This window comes from Lycorma delicatula, chromosome 11 (assembly GCF_047948215.1).
Source record: "Lycorma delicatula isolate Av1 chromosome 11, ASM4794821v1, whole genome shotgun sequence".
In the NCBI taxonomy this organism is placed as follows: domain Eukaryota; kingdom Metazoa; phylum Arthropoda; class Insecta; order Hemiptera; family Fulgoridae; genus Lycorma; species Lycorma delicatula.
Window position 1 is genome coordinate 5,220,971 of NC_134465.1, and position 26,886 is coordinate 5,247,856.

General features: G+C 27.1%; 1 protein-coding gene across 2 annotated transcripts in view; it reads right to left on the minus strand.

The window, feature by feature from the left end:
- Bcat (Branched chain amino acid transaminase) overlaps positions 1-26,669 on the minus strand; it is a 61,074-nt gene extending 34,405 nt beyond the window's left edge. The window contains exons 1-4 of one of the 2 annotated variants that reach the window (XM_075378998.1): positions 26,086-26,669; positions 4,630-4,725; positions 1,839-2,048; positions 192-422 (exon numbers count right to left, since the gene is read on the minus strand). In XM_075378998.1, the coding sequence (XP_075235113.1) occupies positions 192-422; positions 1,839-2,048; positions 4,630-4,725; positions 26,086-26,145 (597 nt within the window). In that variant the 5' untranslated portion in view covers positions 26,146-26,669. Of the gene's footprint in view, positions 1-191; positions 423-1,838; positions 2,052-4,629; positions 4,726-26,085 lie in introns of both variants that reach the window. The other variant, XM_075378997.1, reaches the window with a different exon arrangement.
- Between the last annotated feature and the right edge of the window lie 217 nt (positions 26,670-26,886).

Consider the following 26,886-nt stretch of genomic DNA (forward strand, 5'->3'; position numbering starts at 1 on the left):
AAGTGAAGAAGTTGAACCACTTCCCAAGGTATTTGTTCTGATCGAAAAGAAATGAAGAATTATGAAAGATAAATAATTTATAGTGGAATCAAAGCCAACATAGGTTGGAATAATTTGTTATCTTGACTAGAAGCAAATAATTAATATAGCTTATAAATTTAAGATAAAATAAAATAATTATGTTTCCTTACCTCAGTACCGATAAGTGTAGGTCGGATATAAAGACTAGCTGATTCAGAATGGGGTACCCATTCTTGATCTATACTAATTAATCTATTTATACATTTAATCAGTTCTTCACTATCAAATTGTGGTAAACCAGAACGCGCAGCTGAAAGATTCATTCTTTCCATATTTAAGTCGGGACGGAATATTCTTATCCTACCATCAACACCTCTGAATGCTTTCATGCCTTCAAACAACTACAGAAATAAAAAAAATAAAAAACAGTAGGAAACTTAAAAAAAAAAAAAGGTTTAAAAATAACTTAAGATTTAATATTAAACTACAAATATTGAGAATATTCAAAACCTGTTGACCGATGTTGATTGTACATTTTGACTAACAAAAATAAATAAAGTAAAAATAAAAATCACTTTAATCAATTAAAATTGAAAAAAAAATTATTAATTTTTTAAAGCTAACATTAGTAAAAAATTTGAGAAATTTTTTAAGCAGTTTTACTAGGAGGGTAGATACTCAAAAAGGAAACCTCAGACCTCTAAGCAGAAGAATATTCTATCTTAAATTGCTCTCCTTATTCTTGCAAGCATACCAATAATAAGGGATTGATATGCATCAGTTATCCTGTTCTTCAGCTTTTCAGTATCTGCCACAGGGATTTCAAACAATAGCCCATAAGAAAGATTTCATTAGCATTAGGTCTGGAAATTCTGTATTTACTTCTCTATTGAAATGGAGTAATTAATCACATTGCTGGAAAACAGTTTTGCCTTATAATAATTCTTCCCAGTATTCAGCTGTAATGTTTCTAATTACTGACATGATTTTCTTCCTTAATATCTACGAATACATAGCTCCTGTAAGGTTAACATCAATGAATAAAAGTTTGACTGCATGATTACCTAGAATGGCAACACAAATTTTAACTTTTTTGGGATACTGGGTATTAGTTTCAAGTAATAAAAATTTGAATTATTGGCATTCCAGTACCTATAACTTTGTCTATCAACAAATCCATTTTTATAGAAAATGTATTTATTACTTAAGCAAGTATTGTGGACAAATAATAGGTTATCTATGATAATACTGTCTATTTCTTCACAAAATTGAATCCAGCGATGAGAATCAGCTTCATTGAGTTATTGATATACCTGTATTTTATAAGAATGGAATTTGTTTGTTTTAAAAATTTCTTATAGACATATAACATGTATCACAAATGACATTTTTTTTTATTATCGAAATTTCTGATGGACTGTTTAGAATTTTTCTAAAGACTGAAAAAATATCAATATTTTATCAAAAAGAGAAGATTGATTTTTTTTCTATTGTTGTTAACTTTCCAGTTGTGCTGAACTTATCTGCTAAATTTCTAACAAATTTTCTTGAAGCAGGATGATCAGGAAGAAGATTGTAAAAGTAACAAAAAAAATGCTAAAAAATACTTTTTAACAGTAAAATACTTTAAAGCATTACTTTTAACAACATAGTAATTGTACCAGTTTCTAATTAAAAAAAAGAAAATTCTTTTTTCTTTAGAATGATATTTATTTATTTATTACTTGTAAAAATATTTGTAAATTTGGTTTAAGTAAAATTACCTAAATAAATAGTCTAAGAAAAAATAAATAAATAACTAAGGAAGTATTACAAACCTCAACTGCATAATGAAGTACTTTAGCAGCAGGATGTAGTGAAATATATTCTAATGGCATAATTACTGGTTGTTGCCAACCACCAGCAGAAGAATGATATTCTATCCTTAACATGTGATCTGTGAACTGTTTACCGAATTGTAACTGTGATACTTCTGGTTTCGGTTGTAATCGGTCAGGTGATGCTAATCGTATTGATATATCTGCAAACTGCTGTAAATCATAGAATGAAATAAATACCATCCTACATAAATATGTACGACAAGCATTTTTAAGTAAACTTCATTTTAAATCTATCACTACTTTAGTCTCCAGAATAAGCGCATGCGCGCGCGCGCGCGCACACACACACACACACATACACACACCTCTCTCTCTATATATATATATATTTTATATATATATATATATATATATATATATATATATATATATATATATTTATTTATAAGCATGTTGGTAAGTCAGGTTAGTGAGGCCCAATGTTGGGCTTCACTCCCTGTTAGGTCATGAAGCCCAACATTTCCCATGAAAATTCTTTCAAATGTAATTTCTTTAAATTATTGTCTTCCTGAAATCTTTTATTAAAATTTATCCATAATTTATTATCCATAAATCATAAAAAAGTGCTCCAGCAAAATGAGAGAAGGAAAAAACATCCACTTGAAATTTCAAAAATGTTTTTTGAATAAAAGACAAAATAAAAGAGAATGCACTTATATTTCAATCATGTAAATTACTATATCTGGTTAAAATAAGTTGATTATATAAATTTCATTGCAAAAAATTGTTCTGTTCATGGGTAACTGGTGCAAACAGAAAAAAAACCAGATAACTTATATGCAGCAGAAATGATCACAATTTAAGAATTGAGACTGGAAAAAAACAATTATAAAAGAAAGGAAAATTTTAAGAAATATTTTTAAGACCTAAATCTAAAAAAAATAAAAAATATCTTAAGATTAAATGAAATTTAACAAAAATTTGAAAAAATAATGAACTCTTTGAAGACAGACATTTGAAAAGAGTGGAGGACAACAGTTTAATAAAAAGAATCTTTTTAATCATCTTTGTATATTAAAAACTAAAAATAACTGGTTTCAAGAAATGGAAAAATCTAAACGAATTAAATATTAAAGAAGAAGAAATTTGGGACTGAAATATTTTTAGAAATGAAATAAAAAATTCAAGAGTTTTCAGGAAAAACAAAGAGGAAACGTTTTCTCCCAAAAAGAGAGAAATGAAGCCAGTCAAAGAATGAGAATACCAACAGAAAAAGAAACAAGATGCAAAGTAAAATCGATTTTAATGTGATCAGTAGTAGATGGTTCTTCTTTCTTTTTCCTGTTTAGTCTCCAGGATTTGTGTTTAATTGAAACCCAACCACCAAAGAATACAGGTATCCACGATCTAGTATTCAAATCGGTATAAAAGTAACAACTTTACTAGGACTTGAAAGCTGGAACTCTCGACTTCCAAATCAGCTGATTTGGGAAGATGCGTTCACCACTAGACCAACCCGGTGGGTGATCTGTAGATGGTCCAAACAAAATAAATGCAACTTAATAATTTATAAGCGCAACTTAAAATCTCTGTTGAAATATTTGGTTTTAAGAAACAATTACTCACCAAAATAGAAAATGAATATGATGTACTCATACAACAATTATGTATAACTTTTTTTTATGATCATGTAATTATCCTTTGATAATGATGTAACAATTTTAAAATTTGTTTTTAACAAAATATTAAAAATTAAGATGTAAGTTGATAAGGTTTTATCAATAACAACTGTTATAATAAATAAGATTATTTAAATTTTGGTATTTCATTTTTATTTAATGCTTGATGCAAAAAAATAATGTTACTTGTCTACCTACAAAAATGTATTAAACAAAATTCTATTAAATTACTGATATCTTACTAACAGTTCAACTGATTATCATTATGAATAGAATATCAAACTAAAATTTAATCTGTATTTTGTAATAAAATCATATCCACGGCTATCATATAAGTATCTCTTATAAAACATAATTTACTTACTCAAAATATTGGTACATGAAAAATTAAAATACAAAACAAAACTTACTCACTGTTTAAGCCTTTATGTATAACGGATAACATTATACCTAAAACAGTTCTCAAAGTTCATTAAAAACACAAGGACCACTACAGTTGGCCTGGTGGTTCTTGCATTTTAAATAAACATAACACATTCAAATTGTACACAATGGACACCCTTATTTCAACATAAAGATAACTGGCAGGAGTGTATTAATATATAATATTAATTATCTATTAGTAAATTATTATTATTATTATCAGTTTATAAGCAGTTAATAGGGAAAGAGTTGCTTTGGTAATATATGCAAAGAAATAATATTAAAATAATCATTCGCTGCTAAAAAGAAACCTATCGACTTGAAAGTTTTTTACTTTATTTCTAGATAAGATGAATTTTTTAAATTCGTTAAAGAAGTTACAATAGTCAACATTTTTTGTACAAAAACAAAATATATTTAACTTGATATCAGTGTTTTTGACAAGTTTTTAAAAACAAAACGTTAATAAAAAGTTGGATTTTTACAAATTTTTATAAATACCAATTTTAAAAATGAAACTTGAAAATTTTTTATTACATCTTTTCCATGTAAAAAATAAATAATTATAATAATACAATTATTTATTTCCAAATCTAGAACTAAATAATTTTTAAATGTAAAAAAGTACTGTCAAAAATTTCATTTCATAATATAGAATACAGAAAATAAAATAATTTAAAACTTACTTTCAATGAATTTTTCAATTTTAGTGAGCTCATATGTCTCATTTGATTTAAACTCACTTTACAACAACCATTTGTTGCAATAACATGACTGTTTATCTGTAAACAAAAAAGTAAAATATATTTACCCAATAAATAAACAATATGTATAATAACATAATAAAGAAAAATGTATTACCATTTACATGGATAGATACCTTGGTAAAACCTTGATCCATCGCAAAAAAAAAATTAATTAATTAATAAAAGAAGCATCATAAAATTTCAAATTAATATTAAAAAATAATAAAATGAACGTTAAAAGTCTATATTAATATATAAAGAAGACATAATTTTTAACAAAAAATCATCTTTTAACAGACAAAAATAGAAAGTAACTTAACAATTTATAAAAAAAAGCATTTTGTAAAGTGATTGATCACGACATTTTTTACACGTAACTCATGACTTTTATTTATGATGGTAATGGTAGCAGATAAAGTTTTATAATATTACAACTGATGAATCAGATGCTTTGAAAAGCTTTAAATGCAAATTGACAAGTAAATATTGCAATTTTGATGCGTTTTTAGGTGATTGTTATTAATTGCAACACAATATTTAGAATAACATATTTAATAATAACAATAAAAAATAATATATATATATACAAAAGCTGATAGAGAAAAGATACTAAATAAATTAAAAAAAAACCCAAAAAATAAAAATTTCTTTGGGTTCTGGGTAAGACATTAAATTGAATCTCTTACGACCTGATGGTTTTGTAATCAGTGAAACATTAAAAAAATAGCATCGTGGAAACTGAAAGGTATGAAGTAAAGTAAAATACTAACGATCAAAGCCACTCTCAATGAACTAGTTCCAACAGACCATCAAAATCAAAAAAATTAGGTGCAGCTCACTAGATGCTATTCACATTTTTTAGTGTATAATAAGAATAACAGTTGAAGGTAAAAAAAAATAATATCACATATATACTACTCAAGAAGTTCATCTATTCTGATCAAGAAAATGTCATCATTTTCTACTAATTTTGTAGTAAAAATAAATTATTTATTCTTTTAATAAATATTTATTACATAATTTTACTAAATACTGAATGTTTATCGAAAACCATTAATTTTAACAACCGACATATTTTTATAAATAATTAACATAGTTAATTGACACAACCTATTATATAATTAATTAATTTATTCAAATGTATTCCGAACTAGTTTTAAAGGTAGATTAGTTATTAAAAAAAAATTCCCATTGATGATCACCACATTACATATATGTATTATAGATTTTCATTTCCATTGTATTGTTGCAATGTATATATTAAAAAAAGAGCATGATGTCATTTCTATTTTTAAACAATGACGTGATTTTAGTTTTTTCTTCCTCCCGTCATAATATATAAGAAATACAGTAAGGTAACATCAAAAAAAGAATTAAGAAAACAAAATACTTAATTTTATAAGTAATTTTCTGTTCTTTTAAATCAATTTAGTGAAATTGTCTTTATGATTAATTCAATTTATTTCAATAATAGTTTAAAAACAAAAAAAAAAATTAAAACGATTATTATAATCTATGTATATATAATTACAACTTTACTTTTAATTGGTCAAAATATTGATTTTTTATAATCTCTTAATATTTAATATAAAGCCCAAATAAACTGGCTCATTATCTTTGTTTTTAGGATGAATCCTGTAAAATATTTATACCATGACTTAAGCTAAAATTATTATAGAATAGTCTTTTTTCTTCCATTAAATTAAAAATATTTCTTTTAATTTATACTCTGTTATATTTAGAAAAAATCTCAATGAAAAAAAATTAAATAAAATATTTAAAATTTAAATATTCTATAAAATAATTAAAATTCAAAATTATGCATTACTTTTAAAAAAATGACAGTTATTTTATTTAAAAACATCTATTGTACATTTTAATTTAAGGTTGGTTACTTTACCATACTTTGAAGTAACATTTGCTCTAAGTCAAACTTTTTCTGATACTGTCACTGAATTATCCGAGTGTTATTTATGTAGAACTGGTGTTTAGATTAAGTTTTTGAACGATCTCTGATCATGATATGTTTGAAGAGTGTGTACATATATAATGTTTTCTGTTCAGTTAACATGTTTACTGTTATGCTTGAATTATTCAACCATATCTAATTTTCAATCTTCAATGCTTATGTATAATATTCTCATGTTTTTATTGATGTTTATGTATGTTATATTGTTTCAATATAAGCAGATTGTGAAAATGGATTCAATGGAAGGGTGAAGTATTTATATAAAAAATATTTAATATTAATATTTTTATAAAGGGTAAAGTATTTTTCTTTGCATTATTATAAAATGCTGCCACCCTATCATATAGAATTATGACAGTTAATTCAATGTACTGTTTAATCTACCGATTTCTGTGGTAGAGTTGTATATCTTTGTCTTTCATCCCGAGGTTCTGGTTAGACATAGCAGTTTTCACATGCTACAAAATTCATTATTATCATTGTGATAGCTGTTATAGGGGAATCAGACTGTTATTGCTGCATAAGTAAATAAATATATTACAATTATACTATTTCATTTATTATTAATAAAACAAAATAAACATCGTCACAAATACTCACACATATAAACAAAGAAATTCAATTTATCTAAAGTTTACAAACTTGACAGCCTTATTTTTAATAAATTTTATATAGGACAAACAGGTCATGACTTTTTATGATGCTACAAATAACATGTGAAAGAATAACCTACTGAATTCAAATTTGCAAATTGTTTAATTGAAACAAATCATACTTTCGTAAATATCAACATGGAAATTTAACAAATTAATAATAAAAATATAAAAACTGGATATTTCAAAATACACAAATTTACAAAATCAAACAAAAACAACATTTTAAGTAAATAAAACAATTTAAATACAGATAATGATTTATTCCTAAAATTTAATAATAATTATAATATAATTAAGTTAAATGAATTACATTATAAATATGATACTCCAAACTTTAAAAATCAGGACTTTGGTGTTAATCTGAAATAGTTTGGACAATTTCTAGACAATTTATTATTTACGATAACAGTTCTGCATCTCCTTATATTAATAAAACTGCATCCCTTACAATCTAATTGTTTCAGAACCACTTGTAACATCTATAAAAGCATCATCCTGGAAATTGAAGGATACAAAGTAAGGTTAAAATTCTAATGGCCAAAAATCCATTTAATGAAGAGTTACTGAAGTCACTAAGGTTAAGAATGCTAGATCAGTTTAATGAATACTGTTAACTGCTTGGCTAAAACCATACAGTAAAAAAAAATTCTGAGCAAAAAATAACAATAAAAATCATTATCATAAAGAAGGCCAGTGATTTTATTTATTAAAAATTAATGATTTATCAAATTGTAATGTGCTTTCAGAGAGTGGATAATGCAATTTTTGAAAATTACTTAGAGTAGAAATTATATGTTTTTATACGGAGATGAATTAAAATAAAGCAAATTACAAGTTTTCTTAAAATATTCGGATAAAGAAACCAAATGAGATTAAAAATTAAATAATGTAACTATAAATAACAACTCTGTAGTTAAAGGTACTAACAAGTTTTTTTTTTTTGTACTTTTAGTTGAATTTAAATACCACTGTTATTAATAATTTTAATTTGCTTTATTGATAATCAATTAATGCCACTTTCAATAAAAAATACTCAAAATAAAATTGAAAAATTGTAAAAACATTACTGTATTAATAACCGTGCTATATGACATATTATTAAAATTACAAAAAAATAAAAATAAAATGTTTACTAAAATATTTACGTACCTTTCCTTCTTCAGGCATTTGAAATATATTTTATACAAAATCAAAATGCTGAATACAATAATGTAACAATTTTTATAAACTACAACAAAATTGGTAACTAACAAGATGAAAAACTCAAGAAGTGTACATTTCAAAATTTAATTAAGCTATATATCGTATAATAAATTATTATTTTTATTATTATTATTAATAATATTTAAAAGATAAATTTTTATTTGTTTTTAACAATCTAAAATATCAAATTATGATAGCTAATATGTAATACTTCAAAAACTGATAACTAATATTTTTGGTTACTTTAATAATAAATGGTCTAAAACATTTAAGATATTATTATATATAAATTAAAAGAAGAAAACAAAAATTAATTTTATATAATTATTTTATCATTTGAATCTTAAAACAGATTTTTATCAATAAATATATTTTTAATGCAACACAGTAATTTATAGAAATAGATGTTATAAATAACTACACAAATGTTTCTACTCTCCTCCTCCTTTAAAATTTGCAACTATTTATTTGCTAGGTTATTTTTATCACGAGTGATGTAATAATAATGTTAAGTATTGTTACTACATAACATGAACAAGTAATACACATTTTATTATTATTATCACATCAATCATGAAATAAAACTGATTACATTATAGTAAAAAAATTTACTTAAATAACATGACTCTACAGAAGTAGGAAAATATAGCATATAAATATACAAATAAAATATAAATGTGGGATTATAAATAAAAGATATCAAGTTCCTTACTTTTAGTATAGTAAGGGATTTGCAAGTTAGGAAGTTATTGTATATATGGGATGTCTCGATAATGCATTGAGGACCCTCGAAGTATGTGAGGTGGGCACACGATTTGGGGGATATGAGTGGGATGCATATCCTTGACACTGACTAGGATGTAGGAACAGGAAGGGTAGCACTTCTGGGGAGGGGCATCATGGCAAACAGAAGAGGTGGTTGTGATGTTTCAATGAACCAGAAGTATCCCAGTGTTACACGGATTTGAATACTAGATCGTGGATACCGGTGTTCTTTGGTGGTTGGGTTTCAATTAACCACACATCTCAGGTTTGGTCGAATTGAGAATGTACAAGACTACAACACTTCATTCACACTCATACATATCATCATTATTCATCCTCTGAAGTATTATCTAAACGGTAGTTACTGGAGGCTAAACAGGAAAAGAAAAAAAAAAAGAGGTATCCCAGTGGGTAATCCAGCTTTTACTTGCATACACAGGGTGGGCTAGTCTACAGCCACATTACCTAGGGCTGACTGAGGCAACGTCTTCTAGGCGATTACCGGTTGGTCCTAAGTGGTTAAAAATGATCCATAAATAAAAAGGAAGCTATTTAATAGATCCTGCAATCGAATCATTTAATTTAAAATATATAAATTTAAATAAATATCACCTAATTATGTAATTCATGTACAATATAATTTTTTTTAAAATTTTTATCTCTTTACGTATTAAAATTTACAATGTCAAGAATTATGCATAGTAATAAAAAAATCTGATGTGTACATCACAACATTTTTGTATGCCTATTAAATTACATATACACTTTTATTTTTAAAATGAGAAGTACATAAAATTTTATTTCATTAATAAATTCTGATATTTTTTAATATATTTTTTTTTATTGTTATTGAATTATTTATCGTAATTTTTTTTTACAATCAGAGATTAATAATTATTAATAAATTTATCAATATATTTAAATTAAAAAAAAGTAAAAAAAAAAAAAGTTGAAGTCAGATTCTAACCAGTGTGCCTTCCCTTGTAAGGTCCAAATATTTCATTAATTAAAATTTTATTTGGCTATAGTTCTGGAACCAATGAAAATAAGTACCACTTATAAGTACCACTATATCATTTAAAAGCTCTCAATGAGGGCTTGTTACTGCAGTTAAGAAAATGCCCAAATTCAATTTTTTTTATTTCGGGCTTTTTTGGAGACTTTTGATCCAGCCAGTTGCAATCAAAAGATTGCACAACTAGATGTTACAACAGTCCTAAATTCAAAATTTCAGCATCATACGGCTAATCATTATTGAGTTATGCGAGATAAATGAGTATGTATGTGCAGATGTCATGCCGAAACTGGTCAAAATGGATATTACCATTGAAATCTGAAAACCTAAATTTTTCACAATCACAATACTTCCTTTACTTCGTACAAGGAAGTAACAATAGTTAAAAAAGCTTTTTTTGTATCAGCATGATAAATTCTACATTTATCTACACATACAAACGTAAAATACCGCATTCTCTCAGACTGGAGTCAGAAAATACTTGGCTCAAATTCTTGAAAAATGAAATTTTACAAAGTTGATTCCACTAAGATTTTAGCCAGTCATTCACTAAGAAAACTTTCTTATTTTTTTTAAAATTCTACCTCCAAAAAAAAAGGTGAACTCTACTTTCATTACTTTCATTTGCTTTATATTGTGGGAGCAATTACAAGGGATGGGTTTATTCTATCCAATAGGCACTTCAGTCATTAGATTTGATTACTGTATAGTTGATAGGGAGCTGCCCCTTACCAGATCAAATCAAAAATGCTCTACAAGTCCCTTCTTCTTCAGCATAAACCAAGTTTGGCTAATGTAAACTCAACCAAGAATGAGAAGAAGGGATGAATGTGGAAAAACAGGAAGGGTGGTGAAGCCATTCAGAAGACAGCTTCAAGATTTTATTCAGGTAATGAATTCTGATCATCATAATCTTTTGGAAGGTTGAGGAAGAATTTTACCAGGATGAAATCAGCATGTAACCAATTAATAATTTTTTATAAGTCTGCTAAAAACATATAACTGCTTTACCTCCATAATGAGTAACCTGAGAACAGACACATACTTTCTAAAAGTCCCTACTGAGAATTATATAATGAGTAGAAATGGAGAACTGAAATATAAATTATTCAATTAACTGGTATCTGAGCAAGAAAAACGACTCTTAAATATTCTATGTAAAGTTTTAATTATCATAAGATGATAAAAAAGGAAGAATAGATAGATGTACAATATACAAGACCTATTCTGTTGTTGGGTTCTAATTAATAACAACCTTACCTAATGGTCCATGAATGTAACAAAACACATTCATTACATGAAGAAAGGCTGTAACTTCTTACAAACTCTAAATCAAAATCTGTACTAGATATCTGAAAATTCTTAAAATTAATAAAACTATTTAAGAGAATCGTATGATTTATATTTTGTCCAGAATCCTTGTTATTATTGTATGTAAAAATAAAATTGAAGTTATGAGTTTAACAAACAACAGAAAGAGATAAATAAGTGCATCAAACCATTAAAATGATTATTAATGAAAAACAAAAGAAAGATTGAAATCACCTGCTATATGATTACTCATTGAACCCAAGAAGGCAAGTTAATTTGTTTAATAAACTATCAAAATAAGTATGCTATTATACAACATATATATTCTTTTATTTATATTTTATATGATAACTCATTGAACCCAAGAAGGCAAGTTAATTTGTTTAATAAACTATCAAAATAAGTATGCTATTATACAACATATATATTCTTTTATTTATATTTTATATGATAACTCATTGAACCCAAGAAGGCAAGTTAATTTGTTTAATAAACTATCAAAATAAGTATGCTATTATACAAAATATATATTCTTTTATTTATATTTTATAAAGAAAGTTTTGTTTTAATTTATAAAATAGATAATTGCAAATCTTATTTGTTCAATTTAAACTTACTACAAACAATCTTTTATATACTTGTATGTATGTATATATATATATATATATTACACCACAATAATTAAAATGGAAAATTATTTTTGCAATAATAGTTAATAATAACATCATTATTAAAAAATACACACAAATTTTGATTATATTAATTATTTGTAGATTAATTTTTCTGCTATAAACATATTTTATCAAAAATAAATAAGTACAGAAATACACGCTTTTAATGTGATAATATTATTGTTTGATAACCCATAATTATTTCTATAGTTTATGATTTTAATTAATTAATTTACTGCTAAAAATATAGTCATTAAAATTGTAATGATTACAATGTATAATTAGATTAGAAAAAAAAAACACCTTTCACAGATAGATATGTTTAAATGTAAAATTCAGCATAAAAGTTTTTTATCATATTTTAATCTCTGTTTTTTCTTTCAGACACATGCTGGAAACCTTTATTTATGAATTTCCTATGATTTATTATTTGAATGATATTGTTATTTAATTTAGATCATCTTTGATGACAGAAAATTCAGCAGTATTACTAAACCCAGAATTTCTATAGAGCTTAAATAAAATCCTTCTCTAAATGAATAAGTTGAAAATTATTTTTATTATTATCCTTATGTGTTTATTATTATTATTTTTTTAGATTTATTTATCTACTTTTTTTTTGTTAAACTCGAGGAAAATTAAATTTTTCTTGAACAAAAAATATATTAAATTATTTTTTTGTTTTACCCTAACCCTCCCTCTACCAGACTCAAGTTGGGGTTATGCTTCCCAACTCCATCATCAATCTTTATATCCTTTTTATATGATATTCTTTTTTAAAATATAAAAAAAATTAAAACTTACTCATTTATAGATTATTCTTTTTGATTCAGAAGGCGGAGGAGGAGGTGATGATATAAGATTTTAAAAAAAAATGTTCTACATTACAACTAATAAATTATTAAAACAATAAAAAGAATTATTTAAATAAATATTCCTTAAAACCTAAAACAAGATAGTCATTATGAGTGTTACGTAATTATCATCAGTACTGAGGAATAAGTTTATAGAGTAAATAAATAAACAAAAAAAGAATTAACAAGTAAATAATGTTTAAGAAACATTAAAAAATTGATATTTCTACCTCTGTTTATTGAATAAAATAAAAACAACCCTTGACCACAAGATAACAGAACTGGGCAAATCTAAAGTTACCTTAAAAAACTGTCAGATGATTGAAACTATCAACTCTGATTGCCCAACTGGTAATACTTTTAAAATTACTTTAGTAAACTTGTCACCAACTAATAGCCCTGACCAAATTTCAAACAAAAATGTATCTATTACAAGATATAGTAATACACATTAACAAGGAACTAACCCAAATTCCTTCTGAGTTTCATAATTATTGATTCTGTTCCATAGATATTTACCAGAATAACACAAACCCACACACACACACACACACGCACGGACGCACACACACACACACACACACACACACACACACACACACACACACACACACACACACACACACACACACACACACACACACACACACACACAATGTCAGTTTTTAATGTCAGTTTAATGTCAGTTTGCATTCAAGGAACCACAAACAATTAATTATTTTTAAAAAAATACAAAAGTTGAAAATGCTTTGTTTGAAGTCTCAAGTGGGTATTACAAAATGAGATTAACGATAGTAAAAAGGTTACAAAGTTTTTATTGATATATTTAAAGATATTGATTATGAGGATTACAATATATTATTGTTAAAGTGACGGGTATCAGGAATATCTGAGATTGTACACGATTTGTTTCCAATTTATCTTAACATATTTATGCTAACATATTTATGTTATATAACAGTTATATAACAGTTATTAACATATTTATGTTATATATTTATGTTTCCAAAATAACATATTTATGTTATAAGGGCACAGTATGTTCCAGTGGGGTTGAATAAGTGCTACGTTGATTTCAATATTTGTATTCTTACAGGAGATTGGTATTCATACTGGTCTGAATACTGATTTTATTCCTGGTCTATATAAATAATTTATGTGATGGGACATTTCATTAGAAATTTAATTGCTTTTTGAATGAAACTTTTACAAGAATATTGTTTGATCCTCAGAGCCACCTTCAATTTTAGATACAAATTTATTAATTTAAAATACTGGTTTAACGTGAATTTAATTTAAATAATAATAATAAATTATTCAGTATTAAAAAAAATGTGCAATATGAATTTCTGGCTTATAGATACTGGAAGGGTATTTTGAAAACATATCTGATGAATATATTTACATTAAAATATGCTGCAGTATAAAGTATTTAGATATAATTTTCAATGGAGACAAAATTGGAAATTATATGCACAAAAGTTAAAATTGTAACTTAGCACCACATTAAAAAGGTTTTATTATTTTCATTATAATTACTCATTGTTATTATATTATTACTTATGCCTATTGAAAACTATTCATTATGCTATTGTGAATGCAAGATTTGCAAGGTTTGTAATGCTAGGGAGGGACCAATATATCTAATACACATGTACACAAATAGTATTTATACTCCAATACTCTAGTATACAAATAAACTGTTCAAATTTGTTTATAATGAAATAGTTTAAAGTCATGCTATCAAGATATAGAAGTAATTAAGTTAGCCATTTTTAATAGATTACTAAACTATTTGAAAAATCTCCTCACCAATTTGTTTAAAATATAATTAAAAAAGTTTCTTTTATAGAAATAATATTACTCTGTAAATGAATTTGTAATATTAGTTAAAAGTTTAAAAAGCCTTGAATTTTTTGCACTGAGCATGTACATTAATATAAGCTCAAAATAATTTTTGTTGTATTTATTTTTTATAATTAGTATTTTAATGAATTTACCTTAACATTATTTTATGTGCTTATATTTTTAAATAATAAGCGTATAATTAATATGCATTTTAATCACACTTATTGTAGTGGGTACCACGATTCGACTCCTGGAAAATTTTGACATATCTTCTCATTTTACATCCCCCACACCCCAAAACCACCATCAGTTCAAAAGTTTATATATATAGAGTGTTTCTAAAATGGTGGGCTGGCTATACTCTTTTGGATTCTACTTGTAATACTAAACAAAAAATATCCTTAGGAAAAATGGCGATTTCTCCTTTGTTCTCCCCCCTGATGAACACTTGTTTTTTTTATATAAAAATATATGTCTCAAGTTCGGATAAATGAATCACATTAATATTATTTAGTAAGCGCCTTGGTAATACAATTTTAAAATTAGAAAAAATCAAGAATTAAATACCTTCGCAAATTACAGAATGGCAACATGTTTATTTTTCAATCCATTATATCGCCATAAATATTAGTTTTATCAAAAGGTATGTTAATTTGATAAAATATTAAACCTGTTATTTTGAACCAAATGACATTTTATTCTTTAAAACCGGTTAACAAATAGCTGAGTTATGGCAGAAAATTTATGTTATAATTTTGTGTCTGTTTTCATGTCCTCCACTTTAAATTCAGTTCGATTAAATATTAATTGCTTTTTTTTATTGTTAATTCTAGTATTGTAAATTAGTATCAAATTAAGTAATAATTTTCTCTCAATAAAATTTAATATTAAATAATAGTAAAACAATTGATATTAGTTTTTCACTTTTGAATAATTTTACACAGCAAATTTTGCTGTTGATAATGTTAACATTGTAAAATTGAGGCTTCCTTCAACAGGAATGGTGTTCAAAACTATCACAACCAGTGTATCTGGAGCGACAAGAATCCTCATGGTACCTTCCAAAGTAGACAACAAAGATTTTTGCTGAACATATGGGCATCTATTTTTAATGACTATCTTTTGGGTCTTGTCATTCTACCAAATCGTTTAAATAAAGAAAATTATCTTGCTCATTCAACCGAAAATCCTTCACATTTTTTTAAAGACCTCTACAATTAAGAGGAAATATCTAGTTTCACCACGATGGACCTCCAGTACATTTCAATCAGTTGGTATCAGATTTCCTGCATGAAACTTTCCATGAAAAATGGTTAGACTGTGGAGGCCAGTGCCCTGGCCTGCCCAATCACCTGACTTAAACCCACTTCTACCTGTGGGGCCATTTGAAATATATTATTGTTTATTCAACTCAATATTGAGGATCTCCAACAAAGGATCCAAAATGAATTTCAAGAAATTAGGAGGAATACTCCTGGAATTTTTGAATGGTTAAGACAATCTCTCAGAAAAAGACTGGAGACTTATGTAATTTCTAATGGTGAACAGTTTGAACATCTCTGATAACTTTTAATAATTGTTAACTGTTTAATTACACCTAATGTTCTACAATAATTAATGTAAGATTATCACAGGTAGTTGTTTTATTTTTTTTAATTATTAGGTCTATTATTGTGAAAATATTATATATATATATATATATATATATATATATATATATATATATATATAATTATATATATATATATATTTATTTCTATTTCTTGTGGATACAATAACTTTCAAATTGATACAAATCAATTCGATTAAAATTAATTTGTGATACCAATCACTTTCAAATAGATACATAAAATATAATGACCCAAAATCTCGGTCGAGTTTATTAATGGGCAAAATCAGACCATGCGGGTGGAAATGGGGGTCTTTTTTGAAAAAACAAAAAATCGCTATAACTCTCTTATTACGTAAAATATTGAACTAGTTTAAAGTTCCTACTTTTATTTGGATAAGGGCCTAAAACTTATATAAGTAAAGCTTTTTGATATCACTAATCATTGGCCTAGGGGGTGGAAAAAATAGGATTTGAAGACAAAAAAAAAATCATTCCTCCCTTAATAGGCACAGTATCGAATTGATTTAAAGTGGTCGTTAGTCCTCTAAACATTACTTAAAACTTTTATTAGAAACGATTTTTGATACGACCAACCTTTATGGTAAGGGATGACCAAAATGTTGCTGGAATTGTAAGAAGATAGGGCTTGTCGTATGCTAAACATGCAAAACTTTTTTTCCACACACAACCATTTTGTATTTAGTAAATTTGAAATCTTTCTTAACTTTAAGGTGGATATCTTTTTTATCCCCTTCTTAGCACCGGTGAAATCTATCTCTGCCTTGCAATGTACTGAAAGGGGTTTTTTTTAATTTTATAATTTATTATATATTTTGTGATGCTGCGAGATTTACACAGTTCCCCATGATCCACTCAGGCAAATGCAGGTCAGTTCCTTTTTTATCTGTTAAGTAGCATATCTATCCTCTCCTAACATGATCTATGTAGCCTAATATATTTTCATGTACTTAATTGAATTTCTCTTCTTTCATTATGGCCATCTAAGGGATACGTAACAATTTAATTTCCTTCTCTTTTGTTGTTTCCTTATCTTCTAGTACTCTTTTTTTCTTTTCGCTATGCATTTCTTTCTTTCCTCGAACCACTTTGTTCCAGTTTCTCTTTAACTTTCTACCTTGGTACATTTCTATTTTTCACTCTTTCCTACGAAACATTTTTATCTCTTATTTCATTCACTCCTGTCATTTCTTTCCAGATTAAAAAAAAAAATACTTCTATTTATAAACGCATCAGCCATTAAAGTCATTGGCAACTTATCAGTCTAAAGTACTGGTAAATATGTAGTCTTGAAGAAACTCAGGCTGACCTTTCCTTAACCCTTCGGGTTGGTCTAGTGGTTAACGCGTCTTCCCAAATCAGCTGATTTGGAAGTCGAGAGTTACAGCGTTCAAGTCCTAGTAAAGCCAGATATTTTTACACGGATTTGAATACTAGATCATGGATACCGGTGTTCTTTGGTGGTTGGGTTTCAATTAACCACACATCTCAGGAATGGTCGAACTGAGAATGTACAAGACTACACTTCATTTACACTCATACATATCATCCTCATTCATCCTCTGAAGAATTATCTAAACGGTAGTTACTGGAGGCTAAACAGGAAAAAGAAAGAAAAAGAAAGGCTGACCTTTCCTGAGATGCGTGGTTAACTGAAACCCAACCACCAAAGAACACCAGTATCCACGATCTAGTATTCAAATCCGAATAAAAGTAATCAGCTGATTTACGAATATGAATTTACCACTTCATCAAATAAGTCGATTTTTTTTTTTTTTTTATTTCTTTGATCCACCTTGTTAACCTCTTTTCTCAAAGGTACTTGAAACTCTGTTTTGTTAACCTGGTGATCATTCATTCTATATAAGTGTCTAATGAAAATTAATCTTTTTTTACTCATTGTTTCTATAAGTTTTTTTTATGTTTTTGTATATTTCATCATTACTTCTTACTTTCGCCTTTATTGATTTTTAGTGGATCCAATATTTTCCTGATAATTCTTCTTTCTAACAATTCTAATTTATAATTAAGCAACAGTGCAGGCATTCACAAGCATATAAACATTCTGTTTTAATTACAGTGTTATAATGAATTATAATTATTTTGCATGTTTTGTTACAGATATTCTTAGTCAGACCATACATTGTATGCATTCTATGAATCCTATCGTCTACGATGGATTTCTCTAATCCATTTTCTTGGACTGTCTCTTTAAATTTTTTAACCTTTTCTATGTGACCGATATTTGTGAACAAAAATCTTAAGTGTACTCTCAATACTGGAAAAGAATTTCGTTTTTTCTACAGAAATTCTTAAACCTAGCTATTTCTTCTAAAATAATAAAATATCTATTTATTTAATATATATATATATATATATCCGAAAAAGTTGAAATTTATAAATTTTCATTAAATCATGGTCCAAGTAATGCTGTCATATTTGTCAGAATTCATATTACGAGGCTCGGCTGATAAATTTTGCACACTAGCGTGCTACACGGAGCAAAGGTACTATCAAGTTGGGCGTGGCAGCACATGATAGCTAAAATCCCCCTCTACAAATCACAATAATGCGTTGAAATCCGCATTTGTTTCTGTAGCAGTTAAAATGGAGTCAAATACGGCAAATACGTCAATACGATTAAAACAGCGCGCGATGATCGAATTTTTAACAGCAGAAAATGTGAATCCCACGAATATTTTTCATCGTTTAAAAGCGGTTTACAATAATGAAACTGTTGACAGGAGTACTATGAATAGGTGGGCGTTGAAATTTCGCAAATGTGAAGCTGGTCAAGCGACAATTGAGGACGTACCTCGCAGCGGACGACCAGTTTCTGTAACTGACGAGAAACATCGAAAGGAGATAGACGATTTGCTTCAAAGTGACGGACAAATCACCCAGCAACGCATTGCTATTCAGTTAGGCATATTTAAAGAACGAATAGGACATATGATCGAGCGATTGGATTACCGTAAAATCTGTGCACGATGAGTACCGCGCAAACTCTCTGATAGCTCTTCGCAAGCTGAAGTTTGAGCGTATTACGCATACGCCATACTCGCTGGATTTGGCTCCGTGCGACTTCCACGTCTTCTCTCATCTCGAGAGAGATCTCATCTCATCTTAAGAGGGAAAACTAAATCTATGATGGTTGGAAAGGGTAAGAAAAAATGTTAGTTAACCTAGAAGGAGAAAAAATTGAACAGGTGCAGTCTTTTAAATATCTTGGTAGCATTATCTGTGATGATATGAGATGCACAAAGGAAATAAAAACTACAAGCAAGGCAAAAGAAGCTTTAAATAAGAAGAGAAGATTGTTGTTTATCTTTATGCAAGGAAGATGAGAAAATATTAGAAAAGTTCAAAATGTGGATCTGGAGGAGTATGGAAAAAATTAAAGTGGACTGACAAAATTAGTAATAATGTTAAGAGAGAGTGGGAAAGGTTATATCCCTACTGTATACTATTTAAAAATAAATTGGATACAAGGACTTTTTGTTAAAGGTTGTCTTAGAGGGTACAATGAATGTTAAGAGAGGCAGAGGAAGACGGAAACTACTCGATGATATTACGGTAGAACCAAGTTTTGTTCATACAAAAATATTAGCTGAAAATAGAACAGTATGGAGACGCAATGTTGTGTAAGGACCTGCTAAATAACAGAACAGTGACACTAGTATAAAGTCATTTCAATAGGTTTCATATCAGGTTTGAAAAAAAATCGTAAATTACAAAATAAATTTGTAACACTAAGATTCATTCTTAAATTTTATTAGATAATAAATAAATATGGTAGTATATTTTATTTTATTTTATAAAAAAAAAGAAGACTAATAGATTTTAAGATAAAACAAAAATAAAGCTTGAAAATGGTGTTCTTCCCCTTTCCTTAAAAAAAGAAGGGACTGTCTTATTTTTTAGGGAATAATATTGCACGTGGAAGAAACTTGGTAAACGATTGCTGTAGTAAATAAAGGAAAAAAAATCGATGCATTTAGAAAAAATAAAGCTCAAACAACAATAAAGAAAATATACAGAGTGTATCACCAAGTTTTCCTGGAACTTTCTTAACACATTCTACTCGTGAAAATAATAGAAAAGGTTTGAAATTTGTTTTTTTTTTACATTAAATAAGTACTTTTCTGGAAAATGTATTAATGAACTGTCTAAATAAAATTCTAATTTTTCTAACTTTCTTTGTTTTAATGAACTTATCTTATACCATTTTGTTCAGAATTGAATTCTCTACAAGTTTTTTTAAAAATCGTTTTGTGTTTATTAATCATTTTACAAACTTATTGTACGTCAAACATAAAAAAAAAACAGTTTTTTACCTTAATTTATTGGTTTTCACGCCGGATTTTTGAAAAATTATTGTACATACGATTCTAAGATCTATTTTACACAATTTTTCAGGTCAAAAACCTTTTCCATTAATTTCATGAATAGAATAGGTTATGAAAGTCGCGGGAGAATTTCGTGATATATATATATATATAATAAAAGAAAAAAATAACAATAATGAAAATATAATAAATATATACAATAATATAGAAAATATATGACAGTCATTTCATGAACGCTTCTCTCATTTTCTAAATCGAATAAAAAAAGCCGGTAAATAGTCGCATATGCCGAGAAACTGTGGCAACTCCTTGCTACCGAGGGCTACCCCCTCGATATACTACTATTTAGTAATAGTTATGTAAAAAGAATCTAATGTTTGAGTCAAATTTTGAGGTACGGGACCAATGATAAATATATCTCCACAATCTTGTCAGATTTTAACCAAAATTAAATGCCATCAATGATTCTTATTAATAAGTTTTCTGAGAAAATTTCATAAAAATCGGTTGATCCAGTCTGAAGATATTAACCCACCGGGTTGGTTTAGCGGTGAACACATCTTCCCAAATCAGCTGATTTGGAAGTCGAGAGTTCCATCGTTCAAGTCCTAGTAAAGTCAGTTATTTTTACACGGATTTGAATATTAGATCGTGAATACCGGTGTTCTTTGGTGGTTACGGTTTCAATTAACCACACATCTCAGGAACGGTCGAACTGAGACTGTACAAGACAACACTTCATTTACACTCGTACATATCATCCTCTGAAATATTATCTGAAAGGTAATTACCGGAGGCTAAACAGGAAAGAGAAAGAAGTCTTAAGATATTAAACAAAACGATAACTTATAAAATTATTATCCCCCATCCATGAATAAAATTACCCAAATACACAACCAAAGTTATATATATATTAATATAATAGAATCATCTAATTAGTAAAAGAATATTATAATTTGAGCACAAAAAAAATAAAAAAGGGGTTTTTGTTCCACCCGTTTTTATGTGATTAAAACACCATTAATGAGTAGTATCTTACCCTCTTACCCTAAGTATAAGTATACCTATATGCCTCTTAACCGTAAGTGTCTTAGTATCTTACCCTAAGAGATATTAAATTACGTGAAACAATTTACCTATTGTGGAACTTATAAACTCCTTTGTCCTTGACCTCTTATGACCAGATTTAAAAGGAATAAATATCTTATACACAGAAATAATCCTGTAAAATTTCATCCAAATCGGTTTATCTAGTCTGGAGATATAAAGCAAAAAATATGCAGATGTACATAGATACGTACGATCATACGTCCTTGTGAAACAATGCTATTTTTTACTTTATATATATATTTTTTTTTTTTATTAGACCCTGTTAAGAAACAGGTTACGATCTAAAAGAACCATGACATTTAAAAATTTGACCTAATTAGGATATTTTCTTTCATTATAGGCTATATAGTTATGCTGTATAAGTATATACTGTATAACTGTTATATACAGTATACTGTTATACTGTATATAACAGTATACTGCATAACAAGCCATATAGCCGACAAAATCATATAACACAATTATGTCAATCACATTAAAGATTAACTTACATAGCAACGTTTATTTAAACTTAATTTGCTAGAAATAAGTAGGATATGCTTGTAGATAAATATTATTGCCTCAGTTTAATATACCCGAAAAAGTTAAAAAAAAAATTAAATTATTTTGAACAGCACGTAGAAAAAATACAAATGTTAAGAGTTTATATAAATAAATATATAAAAAAGAAACCAATTCCCTTTAGGCAGACTGGAAAGTAAGATTTCACAGTTACTAAATAGGGGATAATAAAGATTTTCACCTTAAAGTTAAGAAAAACTTCAAATTTACTATATACGACAACGGTTGTTGTAATCTACTAAATACTACATGTGAAAAAAAGTTTCACATGTTAATCATACGACAAGCCCCATCTTCATACAATTCCAGCAACATTTTGGTCATCCCTTGCCGTAAGGGTTGACCATATCAAAAATTGTTTCAGGCAAAAGTTTTAGGTAATTTTTAGAGGTCTAACGACTACTTTAAATCAATTCGATACTAAGCATATTAAGGAAGGTGTGACTTTTTGTCTTTGAAATCCCTTTTTTTCCACCCCGTGGGCCAATGATTGGTGATATCAAAAAGCTTTACTTATATAAGTTTTAGGCCCTTATCCAAAGAATAGTAGGAACTTTAAACGAATTCAATACATTACGTAATAAGAAAGTTATAGCGATTTTTAGTTTTTTCGAAAAAGATCTCCCATTTCCATCTCCATCGTCCGATTTTGGCCATTAACGAACTCGACCGAAATTTTAGGTCGTTGTATTTTATTTATCAATTTGAAAGGAATTGACGCAACATTACGGCAGTTATCGTATCCAAAGGAAAGTTGAAATATATATATAAATAGATTTTGTAATGGTTTTGGGGTCCGGAAGTCGAATCATGGTACCCATTACAATATTTGTAATAATTGAAGATTCATGATTGATTTATTAGGAAGATCTTAACCTCTTAAAAAAGTTATATAAATATAACTCTTAGAAATATGACTTAAAAAAGTTCAGGACTTTCCCGTCACGATGCTAAAGCCGCGTTCTGGGAAAGTCCTACAACTGTGAGCTGCTTTGAAGCACGACTTACACACACAACTTAATTAAAAATATTTATTATTTTAAGTATATTTTTTCGTTTATTTTATTAAATGATTCTACCTAAAGCGCGCGCGCATATCGTATTTAAATCGCGAAGGTGTGTTGGTACAAGCGGCGACGGTCAGCACTAACTAAAGTAATGTAATTTCACAATTTACATAGAACAAATTTCGCTTATACGTACGGCAATTGGTGTACGGTTGATGCTATCTGCTGAAAACCGCATATGCCCAAATTGGGCTTATTACAACATTTTCCCTTCTACAGATATAGCTCTACTATAGCACAATCTAGACGGGAAAGTAAAAGTTACAGACATTACTGGAAGATGTACGTGAGTTGATTTATATTTTAATTAATATCTCCAGAATGGTTCAAATAAAAATCTTTGAAAACGGCTCATAAAATTTCTATATCTTGTGGGGGGGGGGCATTAATGCCATTATATTTTGTACAACATTATAAAAGGGAAGAGGTAATTTTCGCTATTTTAAATTTTTTACTTTTTGTATAGTGCTCATAGAAAACTGAACTTTTGTATGATAAAAATACTTACTAAGTTAATTAAAATTCCTAATTTTTAAGTTGATGGTGGGTGGGAAGGGGGATATTCAACATTATTTCTGAACAGGTTTTGCCTCCTACTAAAAAACTCATCAACCAAAAGAGTTGAAATATGATTACATATATCTCAGCCTTGACCTAATCGGAAAAAAATATATAAAATATATATATATATTTTTTTAGTAAACTATAATTTTTTTACCTTGTCAAATAACATTTTCATCGAATTGGGAAAGGCTAATTGAACTAAACTATAACTTCGAAAAATAAAAATTTAACCCCCAAAAAAACAAGGGTCCTTAATGAAATCCGTACTTAAATTAAACATTTTTTTAAACTTTAATTTTTTAAGATTAAAAATCCAACTGTACCAATGTAAACAACATGAGAATTTTTACAAAAAAAATCTGATGTAGACACTACATGACTTCCTTGTACGCCTATTAAATTACATATAACCATCTTTTTTAAAATGAAAAGCACATAAAATTTTATTTCACTAATAACTTCTGATTTTTTCATATATTTTTATTATTGTTATTGAATTATTATTAATTGTATTTTTTTTACAATCAGAGGTTAATAATAAATTATTAATAAATCAATATATTTAAATTAAAAAAAGAAGTCGGATTCTAACCGACGTGCCATCCCCTTGTAAGATCTAAATATTTTATTAATTTAAATTTTATTTGGTTACTATAACTCTGGAAATGAAAATAAGTACCAGTACCACTTATGATATATCGTTGAAAACCTCTCAAAGAGGGCTTATTACTGCAGTTAAGAAAAAAACCAAAATCCAAATCTTTTGGATTTTGGGCTTTTTTGGACGTTTTTTGTCAAGTCGATTACAATCAAAAGGAAAGGCGCACAACTAGATATTACAACAATTCTAAAACCAAAATTTCAACGTTCTACGGCAAATCGTTTTGTTATGCAAGATACATATGTACTTACATACGTACAGACGTCATGCCGAAATTAGTCGAAATGAATTCAGGAATGATCAAAATGAATATTTTCGTTGAAATTTGAAAACCGAAATTTTTCTCGATTACAAAACTTTCTTTATTTCGTACAAAGAAGTAAAAATCAATTTTCAAAAAAATAAAAATTAGGCATTATAATACAGTTATTAGATCTGAATATTTACATGCTTCGGTATATTTATGTATGAATAAGATGGGCGAAATCGAAGAGCTACAGAAGAAATAGAGGAAAATATTAAGAAAAATATTATGGCAAGTTAAAACTAAAGAGAATTAACGGAGGGTTAGAAAAAAATTATATAGATTTAATGACAAATTTAAAAATATTACAAGGAAAAAAAGACTTGTTTTTATTGACATCTTTTCAGAATGAAAGAAAAAGTACTGACTATAATAATTTTATAAAAAAAAATTTAATGGATATGAGAGAACTAAATATCACGGAAAAAAATAAATTTAGAAATATTATTTTAGAAAACAAGGATTTTCCAGGAAAAACCGAAAAAGAGAAAAGCGAAGAAGAAAAAATGAAGAAATATTGGGAAGAAAGGAAATCAAAATAGAAAAAGTGATTAAGGTATTTATTGTGGTTTTAAGATGAACAATTCAAGAAGAAGAAAATATTATAAATACAATATAATTCTTATGATAAATACGTCGCTTGTTCAAGGAGGGACATCAAATCGGAATCTTTATTTTAGTGAAAATTTAATCTTTTTCAAAATTGTTCTCAAATACTGCATAATTAATTCATTAATATTTAAAAATCGTGAGGTGTATTTGAGGTAAAATTCTGTCAACAGCCTTTATCGGGTTTTCTTAAAATTAGAATAAAACAATTAAAATTACAATAAATAAATTAATAAAACTATAACTTACCTTTGATCCAAATAACAGAATACATTTTTGTAAATATTTTGTTGTATTATATTTCCCCATAGTGTAAAATTATAAAATAATAATAACACAAATACAAAATTATTAATGTTATAAAAACGGTAACGTAAAATAATTTTAAACTGTAATAAACAATACATAAAAGAATTAACAAAACGACCAATATACGACCAAATATTTTAATTTTTATTCGATTAAAAGTAATGCAAATAGAAGATTAAATTTACGTAAAATCACTTTCATTCGTGTATGCGTCAAACAATTCTGGGTAAAATAATTTTTATTAAACCGTTTCATGAATAATAATGTAATAAATATTATAATTTAAATAAAATACGTAACAGTTAAATTATTCAGCCAACACAAATTAATTTAAATATTTAAAAATAAGTAATAAATTATTATTAATAAAATAGTAATACTCTATTCCGTATGCAAGCTAAATTATAACTAGTTAATTACTGGAAACTTTCTTAAAAGTTAACACAAAATAACAATAGTAATAATAATACTAGAAAAGACCAATAAGAAATGATTACTGATGCGCGTGTTCTGTACTATTATGTATGCTATATATGTGATTCGTGCGTACGAGAGTGGTTAAATACAATTCTTTTGTATATATATATATACATTTTGTAACTATATATATAACTATATATATATATATATATATATATAAATAGTTTTTCATTTTGTCGTATACTTTGCGAACAAACAAAATCTAAAAGGATTAACAAACAAACCGTAAGCAAGTAGTAACGTATTCAATTCTTATCAACA